Consider the following 25,360-nt stretch of genomic DNA (forward strand, 5'->3'; position numbering starts at 1 on the left):
ACTTTTCCTAGTTGCAAAAAGAGAAAATGAGTGGATGAAAAATGGGGCTTTTTAAAAAAATAACTTTAGACTGGTGATATAGCTAGCTCAATGATAGAATATTTATTTGCCTAACATGCTAGAGACCCCTAAGTTTGATCATAATAAATTAATTTGATTTAAATACCATTTATAAGCCAGGCGTGAGTGGTTCATGCCTGTAATTCCAGCCACTCAGAAGGCTGAGATCTGAAGATCATGATTCAAAGTCATCCTGACTAGGAAAGTCTGTAAAACTCTTAACCAGCAAAAAAGCCAGAAGTAGAATTGTGGCTCAAGTGGTAGAGCACTAGTCTTGAGGAGAAAAAGCATCTAGGCTCTGAGTTCAAACTTTAGGTCTGACACACACACATATACAAATTTTTTACAGAGTTAGCAATGGGTATATTTAAGTTTATTATAGTAGAAATGCAAAAGAAGTAATATTGACGTTATGGTGCTCACAAATAGTCTACAGCTTTCAATAGCCTTGCAAGACAGATCAAAATTCCATTAATTTGTTTCCATCCACATTTTAAGTGTCAAGAAGCCCAAAGTTCATGGTCCGGGGCTGGGAAGGTGGCTCAGTGGTAGAGCGCTTGCCTTGCATGCATGAGGCCCTGGGTTCGATTCCTCAGCACCACATAAGCAGAAAAAGTCGGAAGTGGCACTATGGCTCAAGTGGTAGAGCGCTAGCCTTGAGCTGAAGAGCCAAGGGACAGCACCCAGGCCCAGAGTTCAGGCCCCCACAACCGGCAAAAAAAAAAAACAAAAAAACAAAGTTCATGGTCCTCCTCTAGGGTTTAGAGATGCTGCTGCTGTCACTACTGAAGTTTAGCAGGAACCAGACTGAAACCATGGATAAATAGCCCATTTCTGTTAGTGGTCCATGATGGGTAAGTATAAAAACTGAAGGTCTGTGGTTAGACATCAATTTGGCAAGATAATTATATATCTATTGACTCATATAATTTAAATAAGACTGTAAGCGAGGTGCTTGTGGTTCATACTTGTAATCCTAGCTACTTGGAAGGCTACGATAAAAAAGGATCATAGTTCAAGGCAGCCCCCCGCCCCCCACACATGGCCCCATCTCAACTAATAGTCAGTGCAGTTGTATAGTCTGTTATCCTAGTGTCTGGGATTCTGAGATTGAGAGGATTACAGTTCCAGACCATCCTGGGCAGAAAATAGACTACATCTCTGCAGAAGATGCTGCATCCTAGCTATGGCAGGAAGTATAAAACAGGAAGACTGCAGTCCAGGCATACATCTGGGCAGGAATTACAACCTTATATCCAAATGTAAAGAAGAGCTGGAGGCATAGCTCATCAGCAGAGTGCCTGCTTAGCAAGTATAAGGCCCTGAGTTAAAAACCCCAGTTCTCCCAGGAAAGAGGCATGGAAAGGGCAAGAGTGAAGGAAGGGAAGAAGAAAAAGGAGGGAGGGAAGAAAGCAAGGGAAAGGAAAAAGCAGGGGAAGAGAGAAATAAATAAAGGACTTTCACTAGGCAAAGTGGTACCTTTCTATAACCCCAACTATTGGGAGGTTGAGACAGGAAGAGCACAAGTTTTCAGGGAGTGTGGCCAACACAGTGAGACCCTGTCTCAAAAGAAAACAGACTTTCATTTGTATATTTCAATTTGGGGGGGCCAGTACTAAGATCTTGAACTCGGGGTCTTGTGATTCTTAGGCAAGTGTTACACTGCTGAGCTATGCTGCCAGCTGTTTTGTAGTGGTTATTTTCAAAATAGGATCCTATTTTCTTCCTGGGCACATACCTGGACCATGATCTACTTGCTTTAGGCATCCTGTAGTTGCTCAGACAATAGGCATGTGCCACCACATCCAGTTTCCCTTCATAGAGATTCCCTTCATGGATTGCCTGAGCTGGCCTGGAACCTTGATCTTCCCAATTTCAGCCTCCCATGTAGCTTAGGGTGATAGACACATGGCACTATACCCAGCTCTGGGTTAAGAGGGGGTTTGCAAATATTCTGCTCAGTCTGGACTCAAACCATGATTCTCCTATTCTCAACTTCCCAAGTAACTAGGATTGCAGACAAGAGCTACCTATGCCTGGATTATTTTTCTACTAATAAATACTTTATAATAAAGTATTGAGCTGTGAATTGTAATAAATGGAAACTGTTCCTTCTCCACAGGTAATTTCAGTAGCACTAGAAGAACAGAAATAAAAGACTAGAGCTTTCCAGCCCTCAGAATGGAAGAAAGAAAAATAAAATATTAAAGACTTGTGTTCCAAGTGTCTTTGAGTTTTGTTTTGGGTACGGTCGTGGGGCCTGAACCCTGGGCCTGGGCGCTGTCCCTCAGCTTTTCAGCTCAAGGCTAGCACTCTACCACTTGAGCCACAGCGCCACTTCTGGCTTTTTTCTTTTTGCTTATGTGGTGCTGAGGAATTGAACCCAGGGCCTCATGCATGCAAGGCAAGCGCTCTACCACTGAGCCACCTTCCCAGCCCCTTTCTTTGAGTTTTGACTCAGAAAAAGGAGCAAGAGAAGAAAGGACCCCACCCCATCTGAGAGAGAAAACATAATACATGCAGAGACCCCCGAACCTACAGGGATTGCCTAGACTCACAGGGCTAGCAGCTAGACAGAAAACTCAGTCATCTCAACACAAGTTTACAATGCTACAGAAGCAAATGGAGTAAAGATGAAACTAAAGTATCCACATTCTGAAAAAGGCAGGCAGACCAACCCATATGTTTTTCTAGCCATGGCTGTATCACCATGAGTCACAGGCTAGGCAAGGAATGGTGGACAAGAGAGAGCAGATTCTAGCCAATCATGTCCTTCAAATCTATGGGATGTAGTGAAAGAAAGCTACAGACTCAACTACCACATAAACTAGATGCCATCTTGAAGATAGGAGTAGAGGAAAGAAGAGGCTAAGGGACTGGATATTCTTATTTAAGAGACTTAAGAATTCTTCAGAGGAAATAATTACATTTTCAGGATAAGGTATAAACAAGGTATTAGGTTAGTTCCCTTATTCTGGCAAATATCATCACATAGTAGGAGAGAGATGTGCTCACAAGGATCACCAGTCTGTTATAGGCTAAATTAGTTTTCTGTGCCCATCTGAGTTGCATTATGAGTGACTTTGGACCAGATTTTTATTTTGGCTACCATTAGTTTTCCCTAATCCATTGTTTCTCTTATCCAATGCTATAATTGAGCTTGTTACCCCCATCAAGAATATCAGCAATTTCAGGATGCTGAAAGAAAGCTATCTCAAGATACTTTATACTTGAAGTTGAATTTCTAGTATTCCTATTTGTTCATATACAAGTTTAAAATATGCTGCAGTAGGTCTAATTCCCATGCACATGAATAGACTTAATATTGTCAGTGGTCAATACTACCCTATAATCACAGAGATATGAGGATCCCACGTTTGAGGACAGCTTGAGCTACATAGTTAATTTCAGGCTAGTCTAGGTGATCTACCAACCCCACGCATGCCTTTTTTGTTATTTTTGGAGCCAGGGTCTCTACTATGTTTCATGAGTTATACTGGAACTCAGTATATAGCCCAGGGTGGCCTGGAGCTCCTAATCCTCATCTCAGCCTCCCAAGAGTTTGTATTACAGGTGTGTGCCACCAAGTCCAACTGAAACTTTGTCTTGAAAGAAAGGAATTTTAATGGCCTTTTTCAGAAATGGAAAAATGGATCCTTAAATTTATATGGAATAGCAGAGGACTGAAATCAAAGGAAAAAAGGAAAGACAAGCAAAGCTGGAAGACTTGTTGATCTCTCAAAACTATACATTTTAAGAAATAAAAAGTGTGGTACTGACAAGAGGATAGAAACATACCCTGTGGAAGAGAACATTCATTCACATATGGCCAGTTGCAGTTTTTTTCATCCTAGCACTGAAGATTGAACTCAGGACCCTATGAGCCTGGAACCTCTAGCTTTCAATCTTCATCCTCCAAACTCCGCCTCCTGAGTAGTTGGGATTAGAGCCAGACTCATGCCAGGCTCCCCAGTTGACTTTTACTAAAAAAATATTTTCTGGCAGTAATATGGCTTAAACTCAGGGCCTCAGAGTCTGGCTAAAAAGGTACTCTACCAGTTGAGCCATGTCTCCAGCCCTTTTTGCATTGGTTATTTTCAAGGCAGGGTCTCACTTTATGCTTAGGTTAGGCTGGTCTGCAATCTTCCTACTTGTGCTTCTCAGTGTCATGTAGTATGACACGTGTCTACTATTGTGCCAAGCCATTCTGCTTCACCTGTAAATGGGATAACAGGTGTGTATGTTCAATCACTGGTTGAGATGGAATCTCAATTTTGATGCCCAGACTTAGACTAGAGCCATGACACTCTGATCTCTGCCCATAAAGTAGCTAGATTATAGGCTGAGCCACAATATCTGGCCAAAGTTCCAAGGTATAAAAGATAATGTTTTAATATACATAAATGAAATTATTTCAGTCAAGGTAATTAATAATCTCGTATAATTACCATTTTACATTTTAAGATGAAAGTAACTGAAATTTCCTCTTGGCAATTTTATAGTTAAAATACAATCTTTTTCTAGGCAGGCTCTCATTTATGTAGCCTTGCCTGGCCTCAAACGTCAGATCTTCTTACCTCAGCCTCTCAAGTACTGAGGTGTACGTCTCTCCAAGCTCAGCTTATAGTATTAACTGTAATCATAAAGCACTATACAATACTCATCTTAGCAACTTAGTGCTCTTTGACCAATATCTTCCCTACTTCCTCCACCAGCATCTCCCATTACCCAACCAAAATGAGTTTTGACAAAGGTGTCAGGTCCATTTAAGGGAAAGAAAAGTCTCTTGTACTGGTACAATTGGAGATCTACATGCAAGGCACATGGAAATCTTCTAGACATCCTACACAAAAACTATCCCAAGAGAGCTAAACAGCCTAAATATAATGTCTAAAACCATAGCACTTTTATAAGAAAATCTAGAGGTAAGTCTTTATGACCTCAGGTCTGGTAATGGATTCTTAGGAAAACAAGTACAAGTAGCAATAAAAACAACTGGACTTCAAAATAAAACTGTGCATCAAAGCATATTATAAAAGTTTAGGCCAATGTGATAGTACAAATCTGTAGTCCCAGCTATGCAGAAAGATCTGCTAAGAGGATAACATTTTTTCATGAGTTTTAAACCGGCTCGGGTAATATCTTACATTGTCAAAAAATAAAGACAATGTAGATAATGAGAAAATATTTAGAAATCATTTGACTGACAAGGTTTAATGTCCAGAATATATAATTTTTTTGTCAGTTGTGGGACTTGAACTCTGGGCCTGGGTGCTGTCCCTCAACTCTTCAGCTCAAGGCTAGTGCTCTACCACGGGAGCCACAGTGCCACTTCTGGTTTTCTGGTGGTTTATTGGAGATAAGAGTCTCACAGACTTTTCTGCCTGGTCTGGCTTTGAACTGCGATCCTCAGATCTCAGCCTCCTGAGTAGCTAGGATTACAGGTGTGAGCCACTGGCTCCTGGCAAGAATACATAATTCTTGCAATTTAATAATAAAGGCAGACAAGAATTGAAGAAGAGCCTGCATCAGTAGGATCGAGAGTTTGAAGCTAGCCTAAGCTGCTCAGTTCAAAGTAAGCCTACAAAACATGGTGAGACCCTGCCTCAAAAAGAAAATAATTTTTTTTTTGTCGGTCATGGGGCTTGAACTCTGGGCCTGAACACTGTCCTTCAGCTCTTCAGCTCAAGGCTAGCACTCTACCACTTGAGCCACAGCGCCGCTTCCAGTTTTCTGGTTTTCTGGTGGTTTATTGGTGATACGAGTTTCACGGACTTTCCTGCCTGGGCTGGCTTTGAACCGAGATCTTCTGATCTCAGCCTCCTGAGTAGCTAGGATTACAGGCTTGAGCCACTGGCGCCCAGCGAAAATAAATAATTTTTAAAGTGAGGGTAGAGGCATAAGAAAAATTAACAGTAAATTTGGTAAAAATACATCTTATGCATAAATGGAAATTATACAACTAATATAGTTATAAAAAGAGGGAAAATTTTAAATCCTCTAAACAAATGAATAAAATGAACAAAAGATATGAACAGACATTTCTCCATAGAACATATACAAATAGGCATGTGAAAAGATGCTTGAATTAGTAACTTAGGAAATGAAAATTAAAACCACAATAAGGCTGGACACTGGTATCTCACACCTATAAGCCTACCTCTCCCAGAGTCTGAGAGAAGGATCGGGGTGTGTGGCCAGCCCAGGCAGAAAAAAATCTAAGGATTACAGTTCGAAGTCAGCCTGGAGCAGAAAGTCCATAAGCCTCATCTCCAATTAATTACAGAAAAAGGCAGAAGTGGAGCTGTGGCTCAAGTGGTAGAGCATTAGCCTTGAGCACAAAAGCCCAGGGGCACCACCGGTGCACACACACGTGTGTGTGTACACACACACACACACACACACACACACACACACACCAAAAACAAAAACACTGCTGGTGGCTCAAGATCCAGGAGGTTAAGATCTGAGAATCATAATTCCAAGCTGGCCTGGGCAGTAATATCTGTGAGACTTATCTCTAATCACCAAAAAGGAGCTTTGGCTCAAGTGGTAGAGCCCTAGCCTTGAGCAAAAATGTTCAGAGACAGTGCCCAGGCCCTGAGTTCAAGCCCTGGGACTGGCACAAAAACAAGACAAAAAAAGAGTAAATGCTCTTAGATTCTCTTCTATAACTAAAGTACAAATTTTTTATGGTCTGTAAATAGATTCTATCCAGAGTCAAAAATTTAAGGAGTCTAAAGGATTTATGGGACTAGATATTTTCAATTTTGCTGAGAATCTAAAACTGCTCTAAATAAAATATTAATAAAAAGAAAACTATGTTATAATCCTTTGTTTCTGTTTGCTATTTCAATGAACAGAGCTGGGCATGTATTAGATAACTATGTTATTATGATTATGATGATCATCTTTTTTACTTTTTGTGTTTTTTTCCTATTTTTTCCCCTTTTGTCACAGTTTTTGATTTCTGTACCTTTGTCTTGATGTAAGTTTATCTGATTTGGGGAAGGGAAGGGGAAGCACAGAAATGGTGGGACAAAGGATAAACTAAGCCAGCAGTGATTCTCACTAGACACTGTGTTAGAAATGAACTATACAACTTGGCAGGGAGGAGGGTCCAGAGGGGGAAAACTGGGAGAAAATGAGGGAAGAGGTGACACTGTTCAAAAAGAAATGTTCTCAATGCCTGACTTATGTAACTGTAACCTTTCTGTATATCACCTTTACAATAACTTTTTAAAGACTATTTTAGATAAGACAGACTCAAAAAGAGTGATTGATTTTCTCAGCCAGGAAATGAGAGTTGGGATTGAAGCTAATGTTAGTGTTGTTCCAGAGCCCAGGCTCACAGCTCTAGTTCCTTCCCCAGCTGTCTAGTCTATGGAATGGCTGGCTACCCCACCAGCCTGACCACTGTTGTGCGCACTGAGAATGACATGGTACCATCTTATCTGTATTTTTTCCAGAAGCCACATAGACAACACATGTCAAAACACTTTGAAAACTGGTAAGCCTTTATAAATTACATTGTTTATTTAAAAGTCAACTCCACTACTGGGCACCATTGGCTCACACTTGTAATCCTAGCTACTCAAGAGGCTGAGATCTGAGGATAGTGGTTCCAGCCTGGGCAGGAACATCTGTGAGTCTTATCTCCTATTAAACACCAGAAAACAGGAGATGGCGCCATGACTTAAGTGGTAGAGCGCTAGCCTTGAGATAAAGAGCTCAGGGAGAGTGCCCAGGCCCAGAGTTCAAGACCCTTGACCAGCACATGTGCACGCATGCGCACACGCGCACACACACACACACACACACACACACACACACACAAACACACAGAGTCAACTCTATAAATTTGCATTTTTTACTAATTTCAACTAAAAATCCTATGAAGAGAACATTTATCACTGTACCTTCTTTTGTGAAGCCAAAGCCTTCAAGACAGTACTCAGAATTCAATAAATAGTTTTTACTATGTAGATGAACAAAGCTTTGAAGTAACTAAGGACAGCAGTGAAAGGCAGGTCAAGGACAGATACTTCACAAGCCAACTGAATCAAGACCCTGGCTTCTTTAGCTAAGTGGTTAACATTTCATATTATACTTAGCAGGAAGGTATGACAATATTACTTTGATTTTCCGTTGATCTCGCTGAATTTCTTCATCCAGTTGCTTCTTTTTTTCATTTTCCTCTCGAAGTCTTTTTTGCAGCTGTACCTTTTGGTATTTCATGTGATCTACATTCTGCTCTAGTTCATGGGCACGTTTCTCATTATGGATCGACAATGATGCAAAATTCTTACTATCTCGTTGTTTCTTCTGTAAGACCTGAGATCACATAGATATTTCAAAATGAAAAAGTGGATCTCTTTCATCTCTTAACTAAACTTAATCTTTTCATTCAATAGTAAGAACAGCCATTTCCCCTAGATTTTGAAAGGTTCAACATTTGTTTATTCTTCTGCATTTCTAATTTTACAACTGGGAAAATCATCATCATTTTTATCAGACATGTAAATTATTAAAGATGAGTATTCTTAAGATGGGCTTCGGTGGCTCACGCCTATAATCCTAGCTACTCAGTAAGCTGAGATCTGAGGATCACAGTTCAAAGCCAGTTGAAAGAGAAAAATCCTCTATGAGAGTTATATCTCCAATTAACCACCAAAAAGCCAGAAATGGACTTACGCTCAAAGTGGCAGGGCACCAGTCGAGCAAAAACAGTCAAGGCCCTGAGTTCAAGTACCATACTGGCACAAAAAAAAGTCAGTGATTTGTTAGATATCAAGACCCTCATTTGAAGGATCAAGAAATGAAAAAGAACACCCCCAAATCTAGGATATGCATTGTAAGTTGAAATAAATATTCTGAGGAAAAATAGAAGGTAGGACATAAAACAGTTCATATATTCAAGTTGTATTAGTTTAATTTGGTAGTGACTTGACAGGCTATATAGGTAACAATTTTTAGTGGAGATATTTAGATATCTGAGGTGGCAAGGGAACTGTAGGAGGGACTGACTTTCATCTTCACCTATGACAGGTGCTACATATCAGATACATACATATAGTTAAAAAAAAATTAGCGGTGCCGTAGTTCCCCCTACCAAACAAAATAATATTGTTCTAAATAGGTCAAATGAATTCAATTTTATCTACAATGAAAACAATGGGAATATGTTTCTGCAATAGGAAAGCAATAGATCATAAAATAAAAAGAACCAGACATGCTGGGCTGGGATGTAGCTCAGTGGCAAAGCGCTTGCCTAGCAAGCGCAACGTCCTGGGTTCGATCCCCAGTACCAAAAAACAAAAGACAAAAAAAAAAAAAAAGAACCAGACATGCATTCTAGAAAACTCATTATGATTTAACAAAGCACCTGAAAATGGCTTCCTCATACACACAGTAGGATTCCGAGTAATAGGAATTAGACCCAGGGTCTCACAATATTAGTCAGGTACTCTTATTACTGAATTACTTCCCCAGCCCTAGAACAGAATATTTAACTATGGCTATTTCTGAAGTTATAGATAAATTCAAGCATTAGGAATTATGACTGAGTTGTGTGTTACTCAAAGTTATTTTCTTTGTTTTCTTTTTTTTTTGGGGGGGGGTCCAGTTCGTGGGGCCTGAACTCTGGGCCTGGGTGCTGTCCCTCAGCTCTTCAGCTCAAGGCTAGCAAGCTACCACTTGAGCCATAGCACCACTTCCAGCTTTTTTTTTTCTGCTTATGTGGTGCTGAGGAATCGAACCCAGGGCCTCATGCATGCAAGGCAAGCGCTCTACCACTGAGCCACCTTCTCAGCCCTCAAAGTTATTTTTTTAAACCAATCAATTATGGTTTGAGAAAACCGTCTGAAATAGTTCCCATTTATTGAGTATATACAAAGTGCCATGGATAGTAGTCCATGGTGGGGTTCTTTGGAAATGTTTCATTTACCAATCTTTGTGTTATTTGTACATTTTTAATCTATTCAATAAAGTAATTTCTCCATTAGTTAAGTCTTATTCGAATTTATTAAGTTTTGCCATATTTTCTCCATTAATTTTCTTTCTGAAAGGTAAAATTACTAGTCAAGACTAGTTGAAGCTACTGTACAAGCTCCATACAGTAAGAGCTCCAGTGTAAGGCAGGGAAGGAGTAGCTGCTGGGCATGATGGCTGGGCATGATGGCTGGATCAGGGGCTGGCAGGATTATAGGCACCCTTCTAGAGGTCATCACTTTGGACTTTTCCTACATGCTCTTTCAGACAGTCTGCTTTTGTCAGGTTCTCTCTTCCTCACAAATATTTAGTACATATAAATTGTACAAAAGGGTTTCACCATGATAGTTCACACATGTATACATTATACTTTAGTCAAATTTACCTGATCTGTTGCTCTCCCTTTCCACATTTCCCTTATCCTTTTATTATTTAATAGCATTCAGAAAGTTTCCTATGTGTCTTCATGTAGATGCAATGTATTTTGATATGACTTACCCTCCACCATTCTCCTACCCTCCTTCTCATCCCCTGCATCTACACACACTAAAGAAAATAAATGATGAAACTATACAGCAGGTTGTATTGGGAGGTGAGTACTTGTGGGTGGGGTAAGGCAAATGGAAAGGGTAGAAAGTGAATATAGTCTAAGTACTTTCTATGCACATATGAAAACGGAGCAATTAAACTTGTAGAAAGTATTTTAAGTGGGGAAGGGGAATGAGGCAGAGTGATAAAGGGGGTGAATTTGACCAGGTAACATTGTATGCATGTACTCAAATAGCAAATTCAAGTCCCTTTTTTCATTTTTGGTTGTACTAGGATCTGAATTTGGGCCTCACATTTGCTAGGCAGACACTCTACTACTTGAGCTACATGTCTAGCCCTTTTTTGCATTACTTAATTTCAGGGTAGAGTCTTGATTTATGCCTGGGCCAGCCTGGGCTATAATACTCCTATTTTGTGCTTCCCTGTCTCTCTATGGATGGTAGAATTGCATCACCACACCCATTCATTGGTTGAGATAGAGTCTCACAAATTTTTTACCTGGGTTGGCCTTATGCTAGGCTCTCTCTCCCATTCACCCCCAGCTCTACTTTCTAAGTAGCTAGGGTTTCAGGCTAGCCAGTGCATCTGGCTAAAACTATCTTGGTACCATCAATATATACTAATAAGTATAAGAAAATGTTTAGCCAGGCGCCAGTGGCTCACTCCTGTAATCCTAGCTACTCAGGAGCTGAGATCTGAGGATTACAGTTCAAAGCTAGTCCGGGGTGGGGGTGGGGGTGGGGGCTGGGAAGGTGGCTTAATGGTAGAGTGCTTGCCTTGCATGCATGAGACCCTGGGTTTGATTCCTTAGCACCACATAAGCAGAAAAAGCCAGAAGTGGCGCTGTGTCTCAAGTGGTAGAGTACTAGCCTTGAGCTTAAGAGCTGAAGGACAATACCCAGGCCCAGAGTTCCAGCCCATGACCACCACCAACAACAACAAAAAGCTAGCCCAGGCAGGAAAAGCCATGTAACTCTTATCTCCAATTAACCACCCAAAAACCGGAAGTGACACTGTAGATTAAGTGGTAGAGCACTCACCTTGAGCTGAAGAGCTTGAGGGACAAAGCCCAGGCCCAGAGTTTAAGCCCAGGACCGACCTCTACCCCCAAAAAAGTTTAAAATTTTTTCAACATGGGTAACTATATTTATATGTTTTTTAATATATTTATATATTTTTAAACTATCATTTGATCTTTTGTCCTTCATGAAGGGATACTATGTCCGTGGTTATTTTTGTTTCTTACCATGTAGATTTTTTTCTGTTTTTTGGGGTGTTTTTTATTTTGGTCAGTCATGGGGCTTGAACTCTGGGCCTGGGCGTTGTTCCTGAGCTCTTCGTTTCAAGGCGAGCACTCTACCACTTGAGCCACAGCACCACTTCTGATTTTCTGGTGGTTAATTGGAGATAAGAATCTCACAGACTTTCCTACCCGAGCTGTCTCTGAGCCATGTTCTTCAGATCTCAGCCTCCTGAGTAGCCAGGATTACAGGAGTGAGCCACTGGTGCCCAGCCCATGTAAGTTTTTTTAAAATATCAAAATCAAAACAATAGACTTTGCCATAAACTTCTTGGAATTGCTCATTTGTCTCTGGAGATGAAATTAAGCCAAATAAAGTGCTTCTAGTTAACTATATGTGTTAATCCTCTAAATGGTAAATAAAATATAACTTCTGTAAAAAAAAACAATAGACTTACTGAATAAATATATTACCCATTATAAAATATGTAAACCAATCAGCACACTAAATAAAAAATAATTGCAACAGTTTTTACTGCTGGTAAATGGAATCCTACATTTCTCCTAACTTGGTACAAGAATTCTGCTTTGTGGGATTTGTTTTAATACTGAGGATCAAGCCTGGAGCCTTAGACACTAGACCAGTACTTTATGACTGAGCTACATTCCAGCCCAGCAGAATTCTTAAATAAGTATGAATAGAAAGGCTTTAAAAAGTTTTCCTAATTACATTTATTTTGGTGCTGGTTCTAGGGCTTGAACTTGAGCCCTGGGTACTGTCCCTGAGCTTTCTTGCTCAAGGCTCTACCACTTGAGCCACAGCTTCACTTCCAGCATTTTGCTTGTTAATTGGAGATGAGAGTCTCACAGGCTTTCCTGCACAGCCTGTTTCAAACTGAGATCCTCAGATCTCTGAGTAGCTAGGATTATAGGCATGAGCCACCAGCACCTGGTTCTTAATTACATTTTTAAGTTACCTGGATTCTCATCTTTGCAGCATCCATCTTTTTACGGAATTCTTTCTGTAATTTGACCTTCAAAGCAGTATCAGAAAGATTTTTGTTTTCCAGTTCCTGTAGCTGCTTCTGTGTTTCAGTCAGCTCCACTTTTGCCTGCTCTGCTTCATGCTCTAGTTTTGTTACTTTCAGAGAATACTGCTTGCTTACAGATTTGGCATCATTACCTTCACCATAATAACAGCAGCAATAAAAATTATAATTAAAAATTCAGGCTGAGTAGAGTTATCACTTAAGGCATAGCATTAAACAGTCAGCTATCCCCTCCCCCAACAAATGCAGTGAACAGTCACATTTCTCTGTGTGTGTGTGTGTGTGTGTGTGTGTGTGTGTGTGTGTGTGTGTGTGATGATACTAGAGCTTGAACTCAGGATCTGGCAGCTTTTTCCCTCAAGACTGGCACTCTACACTTGAGCCACAGCTTCACTGCCTGCTTTTTGGTGGTTATTAGATAGAATCTCAATACTTTCCTGCCATGGGCTGGGAAGGTGGCTCAGCGGTAGAGCACTTGCCTTGCATGCCTGAGGCCCTGGGTTCGATTCCTCAGCACCACATAAGCAAAAAGAAAAAAGCCGGGAGTGGTGCTGTGGCTCAAATGGTAGAGTGCTAGCCTTGAGCTGAAGAGCTGAGGGACAGCGCCCAGGCCCAGAGTTCAGGCCCCACGACTGGACCCACACACACAAAAAAATACTTTCCTGTCTGAGCTGGCTTCAAAAAACTATCCTTGATTTCAGACTCTTGAACAGCTAGGATTACAGGTGTGAGTCATTGGCTCCCAGTTCCCACTACACTTATTAATCAGTTCTTTAGCGATATTCTTGTCTGGTACCAGTTGATTCTCACAGTTTCATCTTTTGTGTGTTACTATGATTTTTTGGGGGGGGGTCTGGTCATGGGGCCTGAACTCTGGGCCTGGGCACTGTCCCTCAGTTCTTCAGCTCAAGGCTAATGCTCTACCACTTGAGCCACAGCGCCACTTCCGGCATTTTTTCTTTTTGCTTACATGGTGCTGAAGAATCGAACCCAGGGTTTCGTGCATGCAAGGCAAGCGCTCTACCACTGAGCCACCTTCCCAGCCCCTACTATGATATTTTTTATCCTCTGAAATTGCAGGTGAGTTTCACTGCCATCAAACTCCAGGTAAGAAGGCTATTAGGTGCCACTCCGTCCTCTTAGTGCACATTGGCTTCCTGCTACCCCATCTGTCTTCTACAATTTTTTTAAAACTCTAATTAAAAAAATTATGGAACAAATTAAATATACTAAAAGTAAAGAAATAAAAATGAACCCTCATTGCTCAGATTTAAGAATGATCAATATTTTGACACAGTTTGCTTCAAGTAAGCCTTCTTTTATTTTGCTTAAAGAATATTTAAGCAAATATTAAGGAATCCCAGATACTATCTCTTCTCATTTTTACATACCGCAATAAATATCTACAAAGTATATAAGCATAAGCACAAAGTTATACTTAACAACTAATACCCACTTGTCCATATTTAGACTTCCTCAATTGCCTTGACATGACTCTTACAATTAGCTCATTAATCAACATCTATATAAGGTCACACAATATATCTGAGAGTTATAAAAGAATCTTTTAACCTTGAACTGACTCCTTACTGAATTTGTTAAATAATCTTTCCAAAACTTTACTTATGCTGAGTGCTGTTGGCTCATGCTTGTAATCTTAGCTACTCAGGAGGCTAAGATCTAAGGATCAAGATTTGAACCCAACTTGGACAAGAAAGTTTGGTAGATTAATCTCTAATTAACCACCAAGAAGCTGAAGTGGATTTGTGGTTCTAGTGATAAAGCACTAGCTTTGAGCAAAACAAAACTAATGGCTAGTTCCCAGGTCCTGAGTTTAAGACCCAGTCTAGCACCAAACAAAAAAAAACCCTAAACAAATTTTAAAAATACTTATGAATATTTAAACAGAGGAAAGGAAGGATATAGAAATTTCTGTATTTCCTTTCTATATTTCTTTTCATCTAAGATTAGTTACTGACTCAAGTTAGGTTTTAGTTGTTCCATTATAGCGAGATTGGCAGACTACTGACAATAGGTGTCCGGAGCTCAGGATATAAGCAACATGTGATAATGTTATACAAATTGTTCTATTGCTGCATGGGAAAATCTTGTAAGGTTTTAGTAAAAAAGTTACTGAACTCTAGGCCAACTTTAAAATACAGACAACTAAGGAGCTATGGTATATAGTTCAGTAGTATGGAACATGCCTACCATGTGTGACTGAATTCAACTTCATACCCCCAAATTAAATAAGAAAAATATACAATAAATAACATAACTATGGATACTTTTAACAAATCTTGAATTATTTACTAATTGGGTCAGCAAACCAATTTTATGAACCAATAAGAAAAAAACAGGCTAATTATTATCATAAAATACTAAACTGCTACTGATTATAAGATGCATCTTGAATTCATAGATATTAAGATGTGAAAAAAGTATTAGATTGACAAAATATAGTGTACACATGAGTAAAGTAGCTACTATTTGAGAGAAGTCTTTAGCAAGACTGAAAAATAAATGCACATTGATTATTTTCACTAGGCATCACAACTTTATGAACGTTCCAAACTATCCTTATTCCTAAAACCTCTCAAGAACAAATCTTTGTATCTTTAGAGAAGTAAAACTTATCTTTACCTAAAATACTTAAAAATTTACATTAAAATGAACAATTAATTGCTCAGTGAGAAAGCACTGAAGGCCCTGGTTTTATACCCAGTACCACAAGAACTAAAAATTAGTTAGAAAAACATCTCAGACATATACTTAGGTATCTAGCATAGTTTTCTAATATGTAAGTGCTATTCAGAACAACACAAAATTTACAGTGGATACAACAATTCCTAGATGATATCTCAATATAACAAATTCTTGATAACTGATCTCCACATATTATCTCTAAAACGTATCTCATATACCTAATCCAAGCTAGAGTGGATCGTCATGAGCTTTACCAACTAAAATAAATATTACCACATCAGAAACAATTTTAGAAGACCTTTTTTTAATCATATAAAAACAGCATACTATTACCTGTTTTTATTAGCTCTTTAATCAGATCTTCTTTCATCTTGATGTTAATTGTAAGTTCTCTCATTTTTTGTTTAGCTTCATTAAGTATGAGTTCTGAACTCCTTAATTTTTGCAAATTTGACTCTTGACTCTTCCGAAGACATTCAATCTTTAAATCTTTAAAACAGAAGAAGCAAAACTCAGAAACAAACATATCTGTTCATAAAATATTCAACTAAAACTGATTTTAAAGAGAAAAGCTATTTATAGGTAGTACAGGGAGTAATAAAGAAGAAGAGAAGGAAAATATGCATATAGTATTCTAGTTTATAGTAAGAGTTTTCATTTACTTTAAAATTTTAAGCATGCATGCTTGCACCACACCCCCTCCCCATCCCAAAGCTCATAGAGGTTTGGATAAACAGTTTGCCACTGCCTTTACCTGGACTTATTTGAAATAGGCACCACATCTCTAAGTGGGCAGAGAAGTGAATTTTTTCCTGTTACCTTCTAGTTTTATTGTGATCAGAAAATGTAGTCCAGGGCTGGGAATGTGGCTTAGTGGTAGAGTGCTTGACTAGCATGCATGAACACTGGGTTCAATTCTTTAGAACCACATACGCAGAAAAAGCTAGAAATGGTGCTGTGGCTCAAGTGGTAAAGTGCTATCCTTGAGCAAAAGAAGTTCAGGGATAGTGCCCAGGCCCAGAATTCAAGCCCCAGGACTGGCAAAAAAAGGAGGAGGAGGAGGAGGAGGAGGAGGGGGAGGGGGAGGAGGAGGAGGGGGAGGAGGGGGAGGAAAGAAAATGTAGTCCAATACTATGTTACTGTATTGCACCACAATGTAAATCAACTATGTCACTAAACACCCTGTTTTTCTTTTAAATTTAGCAAGTCTTTCTTTTTCTTTTTTGCTCAAGGCTAGCACTCTACCACTTCCAGCTTTTTAGTGGTTAATTAGAGATAAGAGTCTCAATGGACTTTCTTGTCCAGGCTGGCTTCAAACCTTGACCCTCAGATCTCAGCCTCCTGACTACCTATAAGCATAAGCTACCAGAACCCAGCTAGAAAGGCTTTCTTAATGAACTCTTCTATATTCTAGCACAAATTTTGTGGCTGTAGACAAAACTGTTTAAGGATGGCTATGTGAACAGTACTTATCTTCATTATTTCTACATTTTGAAATTAATTTAGTTTATTTATAGTCAAATTTTAGTAACTAATACATGTAAAAAACTCAGAGAGGGCTAGGAAGGTGGCTCAGTGGTAGAGCGCTTGCCTTGCATGCCTGAGGCCCTAGGTTCAATTCCTCAGTACCACATAAAGGAAAAAGAAAAAATCCAGAAGTGGTGCTGTGGCTCAAGTGGTAGAGCGCTAGCCTTGAGCTGAAGAGCTGAGGGACAGTGCCCAGGCCCAGAGTTCAGGCCCCACGACCAGACCCAAAAACACAAAACAAAACAAAACAAACTCAGAGAGATGTGGTCTGTTCATATTGTAGCAGTTTTCATGTTAAATTCTCTGTAACCTTACTTTTTTGTTGCTATTGTTGGTTATAGGGCTTGAACACTGGGCCTGAGTGCTGTCCTTCAGCAATTCAGGTCAAGGCTAGCGTTTTACCACTTGAGCACTACTTCCAGTTTTCTGGTGGTTTATTGGAGATAAGCATTCTATTGGTTTTCCTGTCTGGACTGGCTTTGAACTGCAAGCCTCAGATCTCAGCCTCCTGAATAGCTAGGATTACAGGCATGAGCCACCGGTGTCCAGAGGATGTAACCTTACTTTTTGTGAACTGACCTACTTAGATCAAGAGAAACTACTTGATTTTGTATTATAGATTTGTTACAACACTTAATGTTGTTACTTGATACATAGAAATTTTCATCAATTTTGTTCTAAAACATTACAAATATTCTGTATATAACTAGGTTTTCCAGAACTAATGGCAGGCATGAGTGCCAGTGCAGGTCAAAAGACCCTTAGTAGATGACATGCAATGTTCTCTGAAGGTACAGAACATACTCAGGTTGGGATATAAACAATGATCATCTCTAAGTAAAAAACAACAACAAAATAAAAACTTTTACAAAGGAACAGAAAGAGTGAAAACCTAGAGTCTATAGAATTGAGAATACAAAAGAAATTCTACAAATCCAGAAAACATTCCTATCAATTTCTAGTTTTGAGACTTCCTAGATGCTTCTTATATTACTGACTGAAAAAAAGCAGTAGTGGCTTATAAATATTAGGTCTAACTTACTTGAGAAAGTCTGTGTACCTTCATTTCCCAAACTTGACTTTTGCGTTTCATCCTGAATATCATTCAACTCAACAAGAGAACAAATAGAAGCTGGCTTTTTAATCCACTGATGATTTCTACAGTTAAAAAGAGTAACAATAAGCAGGATCAAAGATAGTTTTGTTTTGTTTTTGTTTTTGGGTCGGGTCATGGGGCCTGAACTCTGGGCCTGCACGCTGTCCCTCAGCTCTTCAGCTCAAGGCTAGTGCTCTACCACTTGAGCCACAGCGCCACTTCCGGCTTTTTTCTTTTTTGCTTATGTGGTGCTGAGGAATCGAACCCAGGGCCTCAGGCATGCAAGGCAAGCGCTGTACCACTGAGCCACCTTCCCAGCCCCTCAAAGATAGTTTTTTATCTGATTTTACTTATATGCTTTTAAATTAGTGTCTCCAAAACATTAGCAGCAATGCTAAAATATATATATATATGAGTAATTTTGCTAATATTCTTCAAAATAGTGTCTTCCATACTAGATCTAATGGAAAATTTACCATGTTTGGCAGCACAACGGGAAATCCAAAACATGCCCTCTGAACATTAGAATAACTACAAAAGCTTCATAAAGCTTCTTCAATTTTATAATTTTCAATTGTAAGGCTGATGATGTTGGTTCGAACATTATTTTCACATCACATTATATGACTGTATATATTTTAAAAAACTATATATTCCTGTTTAATGGGAAAATACATTTTAATGCATCTTTTGTAATGTATTGTTATTTAATGTATCTTCCATCATTATAATTATAATAATATTTATTAAGTGGGTCTACATGTAACATACCCAATTCTAGATTTTTCTTGGCCATCTGATTCTTCATCTTCACTGTTATCTGAAAATTGGCAGTGGAGGACTTCATCTTGTTCTTCTATGCAACCCAAGAGCATCTGACTTCGTGATCGAAATCCAGCAAATACTTGATCCAGAGAGTACATAGGAGGACTTGAGTAGACCTTGCAAGTGATTTCCCCACCCAACAACAAAAGAAGTATTTTTTTAATGTCTAGTTTTATCCTACTATCCAAAATGTTTTTAAGAGATTATTAGATAGGTACTCTTAGACAGCCAATTACTGACAATGTGCTCCCTCAAAAAGGTTAAAATTAATTTCACAATACTACGGTGCTTCACGGACTCATGCTTCTTTCAGGATCTACACAGCTTTTTCTCTTCTAGAAAGCTCTTTGGTCTTTGAAAAAAACTTTACCAAAAGTAATAGCCAAAAATAAAACTAAAGAAAAGGATGAAAAATACCTCAATAACAGTTTTAGAGAAAATAGCCAATAATAAAACTAAAAAGAAGCATGAAAATTATCCCAGCTAGAGCAAAGGCCCTCCCTGACAAATATTCCCAGTTCAGAACATGTAGAGAAACTACAGGGTTGCTGATGAACATATATATCCAGCTTCAATCAAATCCCAAAGCTGGAAGAAATCAGTACCACTGCTACTCCTTTTGCCAGGACAAAACATTCCCAGTTTGGAAATCAGAATGCATTTTCTCATACTTGACAACAGCAAGTAGTGATGAGCTAGAGCTGAATTAATGTTCCAAGTGATATATTTAAGTAATATAATAGAATAAATACCCTTTTATGGGCTAGCCAAGGAATTTTTTCCTTCCTTCCTTCCTTCCTCCCTCCCTTCCTTTCTCCCCCTCCCTCTTTCTCTCTCTCTTTCTTGCCAGTCCTGGGGCTTGAACTCTGGGCCTGGGCTGTGTGTGTCCCTGAGTTTCTTTTGCTCAAGGCTAGGACTACCACTTGAGTCATAGCACTACTTCTGGATTTTTCTAAATAGTTCAATGGAGAAAACAGTCTCACAGACTTTCCTGCCTAGTCTGGCTTTGAACTATTATCCTCAGATCTCAGTCTTCTGAGTAGCTAGGATTACAGGTGTAAGCCACCAGTGCCTGGCTGTAGTTTTCTTTTTTTTCTTTTTTTGGGGTCTTCCCAGCCCTGTAGTTTTCTTTACTAAAGCATATTTCTACAGGAAATGCATGTTACATGCTCAAAAATGACCTTGCAAGTCAGGTACTGGTGGCTTATGCCTATATTCCTAACTACTTATGAAGCTGAAAGCTGAGGAGCATGGTTTGACGCCAACCTGGACAGGAAAGTCCATTAAACTCTCATCTCCAAAACTACCAAAAGGGCTGGGAAGATGGCTCAGTGGTAGAGTGCTTGCCTCACATGCATGCGGCCCTGGGTTCTATTCCTTAGCACCACATAAGCAGAAAAAGCCAGAAGTGGTCCTATGGTTTAAGTGGTAGAGCTTTAACCTTGAGCTGAAGAGCTCAGGGACAGCACCCAGGCCCAGAATTCAAGACCCACAACCGACAAAAAAAAAACTATCAAAAAAGCTGGAAGTTGTTGAGTTGCAGTTCAAGTAGTAGAGTGCTTCCCTGGAGTATAAAGGCTCAGGAACAGAGTCCAGGCCCTGAATTCAAGTCCTAGGACTGGTACACACACAAATGACCTTATAAACAACTGAATTACAAATAACTTTCCATATTTTTAATCTAGGCTCAAATTATAACATGTTTCCTTTTTCATCATCTCTCTGTAACAAAACATCAAGATGACTTCTCAGAAAAAGTGATATCTTAGAATGTTCAACTTAACACAAATCATAAAAGTTGTTAAAATTTTAATAATGGAATATGTGTATCACATAGCATTTAAGATCTAATCAGCTGACAGTAGGCCTTTTACTTACCCCCTTCTAAAAAAGACTACCTGGCATTGATTCTCTTGAATCTGATCTTTTTTTCCCTCACTGATGGTCACCAGCTACCACATCAACACCAAGATGGATAGAGGCTAATATTTCCTAGGTGACCTCCTAGTTCTGGGGAATAAGGTATAAGGGAGAGTGATTCTTTACAGAATAACTCATGAATTACTTGTCTAGTATGTATAATGTATCTGGCATAGCCATATTGCCCTATAATTGACAGCTTTATAGTTTCTCTTGTGAGGATTTGGGCATATTTTCAGGGGCAAATAAGACATTTTGTTCAGAGTCAAACTTTTTTTCTCTGTGATTGACACTTAAAATTTTTCTTTTTATATAGAAAACTTAATGGCCCAACTTACTAATAAGAACCAAATAGCTGGGCACTGGTTGCTAAGATGTATTCAGGAGGCTGAGATCTGAGGATTACATTACAAAGGCAGCCCAGGTAGGAAAGTCTGTGAGACACTTATCTCCAATGAATTTACAAAAAGCAGGAAGTAGAGATATGGCTCCCGTGCTAGACTTGAGCCCCAGAGTCACACACACACACACACACACACCAACGCTGTCAAAATGTGCAACATTTAAACATTTATTGATGGTTGTTTCAACCCAATCCTAAGGGGCTCTTGTGTCTCTCAGGTTCCTAAAATCTTCTATAACCCAATCGCATTCCACTGTGGTGTTGGGTTCTACATTCTGCAACTCACCACTAGGGATATTTTAGCACTTTCAACCACATTCTAAACAATACTGACAGCAACATAACTAACCCCCCTAAGCTGATTGAGAATTCAGCCGAGGGGTGTCTTTCTAAATGGCAATTAAAATTTTTTTACCCAGTCTGGGAAGGTGGCTTAGTGGTAGAGTACTTGCCTAGCATTCATGAAGCCCTAGGTTCAATTCCTCAGTACCACATAAACAGAAAAGGTGCTATGGCTCAAGTGGTAGAGTGCTAGCACTGAGCAAAACAAAGAAGCTCAGGGACAGTGCCCAGGTCCTGAGTTTCAAGCCCTATGACTGGCAAAAAAATTAAAATTAAAAAATAAATAAAAATCCATTTTTCCCTAGACTTACATCGCCACAAGCCTGGAAAGACTTTGTCTGAAAAAGTGATCTAAGCTAATCATATCTCAAGTTTGACTCTTCTCTACAATACTCTAAGTTATCATCTAGCCTCTGCTTAAACATATTCATCATCCAGGAGGCCTCTTGTATCATCTTTGGTGGATCTCAGTACTAAGCTCTTCTTTGTATTTCCTTATAGCTTCTTCTCTAACTCTGAAGTCTAATAATATGTCTTCAAATATTTGCCAGCAGTCATCATGTACCCTCTGATTCAGACTAGAATTACAACTACTTCAGAGCAACTTGGTTGCTTCCTTAAAGTAACCTAATTTGACTTAAAATATAATACCCACACTAAAATACCAAACAAGAAAATAATCTTCTCTCATTAGTGGTGTATTTTAGTTGATTATATGTGCTAAAACATTAACTAATATCCCATAACTATGGTTTTCACATATTTAACTTTGAAGTTGGAGAGTTGTGCAGAGTTTAGGTAATTATGGTTGGTAATTCTGTAGTCATGAAGTTGATATGTTCTGCAGGAAGCTGGCAAAAGAACTTGGTCAACAGCCCATAAAATGTGACTCCCACAGTTTTATTGCTGCTCACTCTTCACCATGATCAACTAAGTAGGCAAAGAAGTGATTAAAAAAAAAAAAACCTGATGATCTGTCTGTGAGAAAAAGTAGCCTTTATGTAAGAGAGAAAAACTCTTAGCAAAAAATTATAGAGGCTGCTAACTTACAAGTGTTAAGTTATGCACAGGAATTTTGTCATTCAACAAATATAACTCATTCAAGACAAAGCTAATTTTTTTAAATATTTCCACTTTTTTGAGTTTGCAAGTTATAAATTTTAAATATGTAACCCTTAAGAATACTTCAGATAAGCCAGGCACCGGTGGCTCACGCCTGTAATCCTAGCTACTCAGGAGATTGAGATCTGAGGATCGAGGTTCAAAGCCAGCCCAGGCAGGAAAGTCCTGGAGACTCTCATCTCCAATAAACCACTAGAAAACCAGAAGTGGCGCTGTGGCTCAAGCAGTAGAGCGCTTGCCTTGAGCTGAAGAGCACAGGGAGAGCGCCCAAGCCCAGAGTTCAAGCCCCATGACAGACAAAAAAAAAAAAAAAAGAATACTTCACATAAGGTGGGAGCTGGTGGCTCACACCTGTAATCCTAGCTACTCAGGAGGCTGAGAGCTGAAGATTGTAGCACTATGCTTCAAAGTGATAGAGTTCTAGCCTTGAGCATAAGAGCTCAGGGACAACACCCAGATCCTGAGTTCAAGCCCCATGCCTGGCAAAAAAAGGATACTTCAGTTGGTTTTCTTACTATATAATTATGTCAAGTAAAAAACTGATATATTTTGACCACTGCTTTTATTTCCTTTTCATAATGCCATATTTTATCAAATGTAATAGACACACATTATTTTTATACCACCAAAAAAGAAAAAAAAGCTGTTAAACTATGACTTGCCATTAACTGTAAAATGTGTCCCACCATGAAAGATGATACATGTGAAAATGTCAGTCTTAATATCAACAAAATTACCTATTCGGTAAGAATCTATAGCTGTCTAGATATCTATTATAGATTTTCATCATTATTAAACTATGACTGTAAACTATTTTATAATTTGTTTCTTCTTAAATACCTTTTTCAATATGGATGAGACTGGCTTAGGTTTAATAATATCACAGTTACACTAAGAAAGTAAAATTCTTCTTTGTTTTTATTTAAATTTAAGCCAAGATTTGATTTTGGTTTGAGAACCCTTAGGTTTGTTATCTAGCACTGAACTGTCATACGCACACACATACATATATTATGGACATAAAATATAACTTAGTAGTAGAGTTCAAGTAGTGCCTGCCTAGCAAACATAAATGGTCCTTAAATACCACATAATAAAAATCTTGGTATAATTGATTTAAAAATTGACTAAGTCATTTCCCCCCATTTCCTCTGAAAGTATTTTAAGTTGAGAAAATATTATTTTTTGCTAGACAATTTATACTTCAAGAAAATTAATAGAGTTAAACTAAAGGAAGAAAATACTAGAGAAAGGAGAAATCCATGAGAAAATGAGATAATATTTCAGATGTCCCTTTTGGCTTAATTTAGTCACCTTTCATATTCAATGTGCAATTTTTCCCTTACTTTTAAAACAATGGAACAACAAAGAAGACTTGAAGAGAACCACCTCTCCCTATCCCTGAAGTGTCTTCCCATCAAGACTGCTTTTTCAGAGCTGCTGTGGTGATCAGCCAACCGGGAGAGATGACCAGGGTTTTTGGACAAACAGTAGGAACAGAAGAGCCTCCAAAATTGTGAACTTAGCACCTTTGTATCTCATCTCCTTCCTTTCCTTCTTTCAGTGGGTTGGAGGGCTCTTTTGGGGATAGAAGAACTTTAAAAACAGAACAAAACTAACCATTTGCAAATTTGAAACAGTAACTGGAAATCTTTACTCCAGTCACAATCTATGTCAGACATCATCAAACAATTAAAGATAAAAAGGACTTAACCACTAGCTCTATCTCTCCAAAGAGAAAGAAGTAAGAGGCATAAACCACAAACAAGAGAGATAAAGTAAATAACTCAATTTGTATAACTAAAGACATACTTTAAATGCTATTTTTAAGAAATAAAAGAATGGATAAAATGGAAATCTTTCACATCACTAGCAATTGTACAAAATTTAAAGTACAGACAATAAGTTTTTAAATGGCACTAGTGAAATTTGAATCCTACAAAAAACTTATTATTCATTCTTAAAGAATGTTGATAACTCTCCAAAGTAAAACTGAAATGAACACTAACAATGGTTTAAAGTTTAAATGCAAGCACCTGAAAATAATACAAATGGAGCTGAGTTTGGAGCTCAGTGGTAAAGCATTTGCCTATCATTGTATAAGCCCCTCAGTTTGACATCCAGAAAAATCACCCCCCTCCAAAAAAGAAAAGAAGAGATAAGCATACAGGCAAAGATAGCATTTGTCTCATTCACTGCACATCTGTCATGGGACTCATGAATGTGATAAGGATATAGTGTACCAGTCACTGTGCTGGGCAGTGAGTCAGCATCTCATGCAAATTCTTTATACACCTCACTACATAATTACCCATTCTAACGGTAAGGAGGTTGAGGCTCACTCCAGTTTAGCCAAATATTTATGGCTATACACCAGCGCTAGAGTTCATACCCATGCCTGACCAATACAAAGTCTATTCACTTTATGTAACTTGCTTCTTATATTTCTCATCCCTATAACTGTAACTTACTACATAGATTTCACTTAAACAATTTCTTTTCATTTGTGAACATATTGCACAGAGGGGTTA

The 25,360-nt window shown here is 38.8% G+C and overlaps 1 protein-coding gene across 1 annotated transcript in view; it reads right to left on the bottom strand.

Moving 5' to 3' along the window:
* The window catches only part of Kif27 (kinesin family member 27), a 96,949-nt gene that overhangs the window by 31,723 nt on the left and 39,866 nt on the right, over window positions 1–25,360 (bottom strand). Inside the window, exons 7-11 of the mRNA XM_013031054.1 lie at window positions 18,989–19,158; window positions 18,164–18,279; window positions 15,928–16,083; window positions 12,817–13,022; window positions 8,197–8,394 (exon numbers count right to left, since the gene is read on the bottom strand). Of these exons, the coding sequence (XP_012886508.1) occupies window positions 8,197–8,394; window positions 12,817–13,022; window positions 15,928–16,083; window positions 18,164–18,279; window positions 18,989–19,158 (846 nt within the window). The remainder of the gene's footprint in view (window positions 1–8,196; window positions 8,395–12,816; window positions 13,023–15,927; window positions 16,084–18,163; window positions 18,280–18,988; window positions 19,159–25,360) is intronic.

Source organism: Dipodomys ordii, unplaced genomic scaffold (assembly GCF_000151885.1).
Source record: "Dipodomys ordii isolate 6190 unplaced genomic scaffold, Dord_2.0 Scaffold137, whole genome shotgun sequence".
Taxonomy (NCBI): domain Eukaryota; kingdom Metazoa; phylum Chordata; class Mammalia; order Rodentia; family Heteromyidae; genus Dipodomys; species Dipodomys ordii.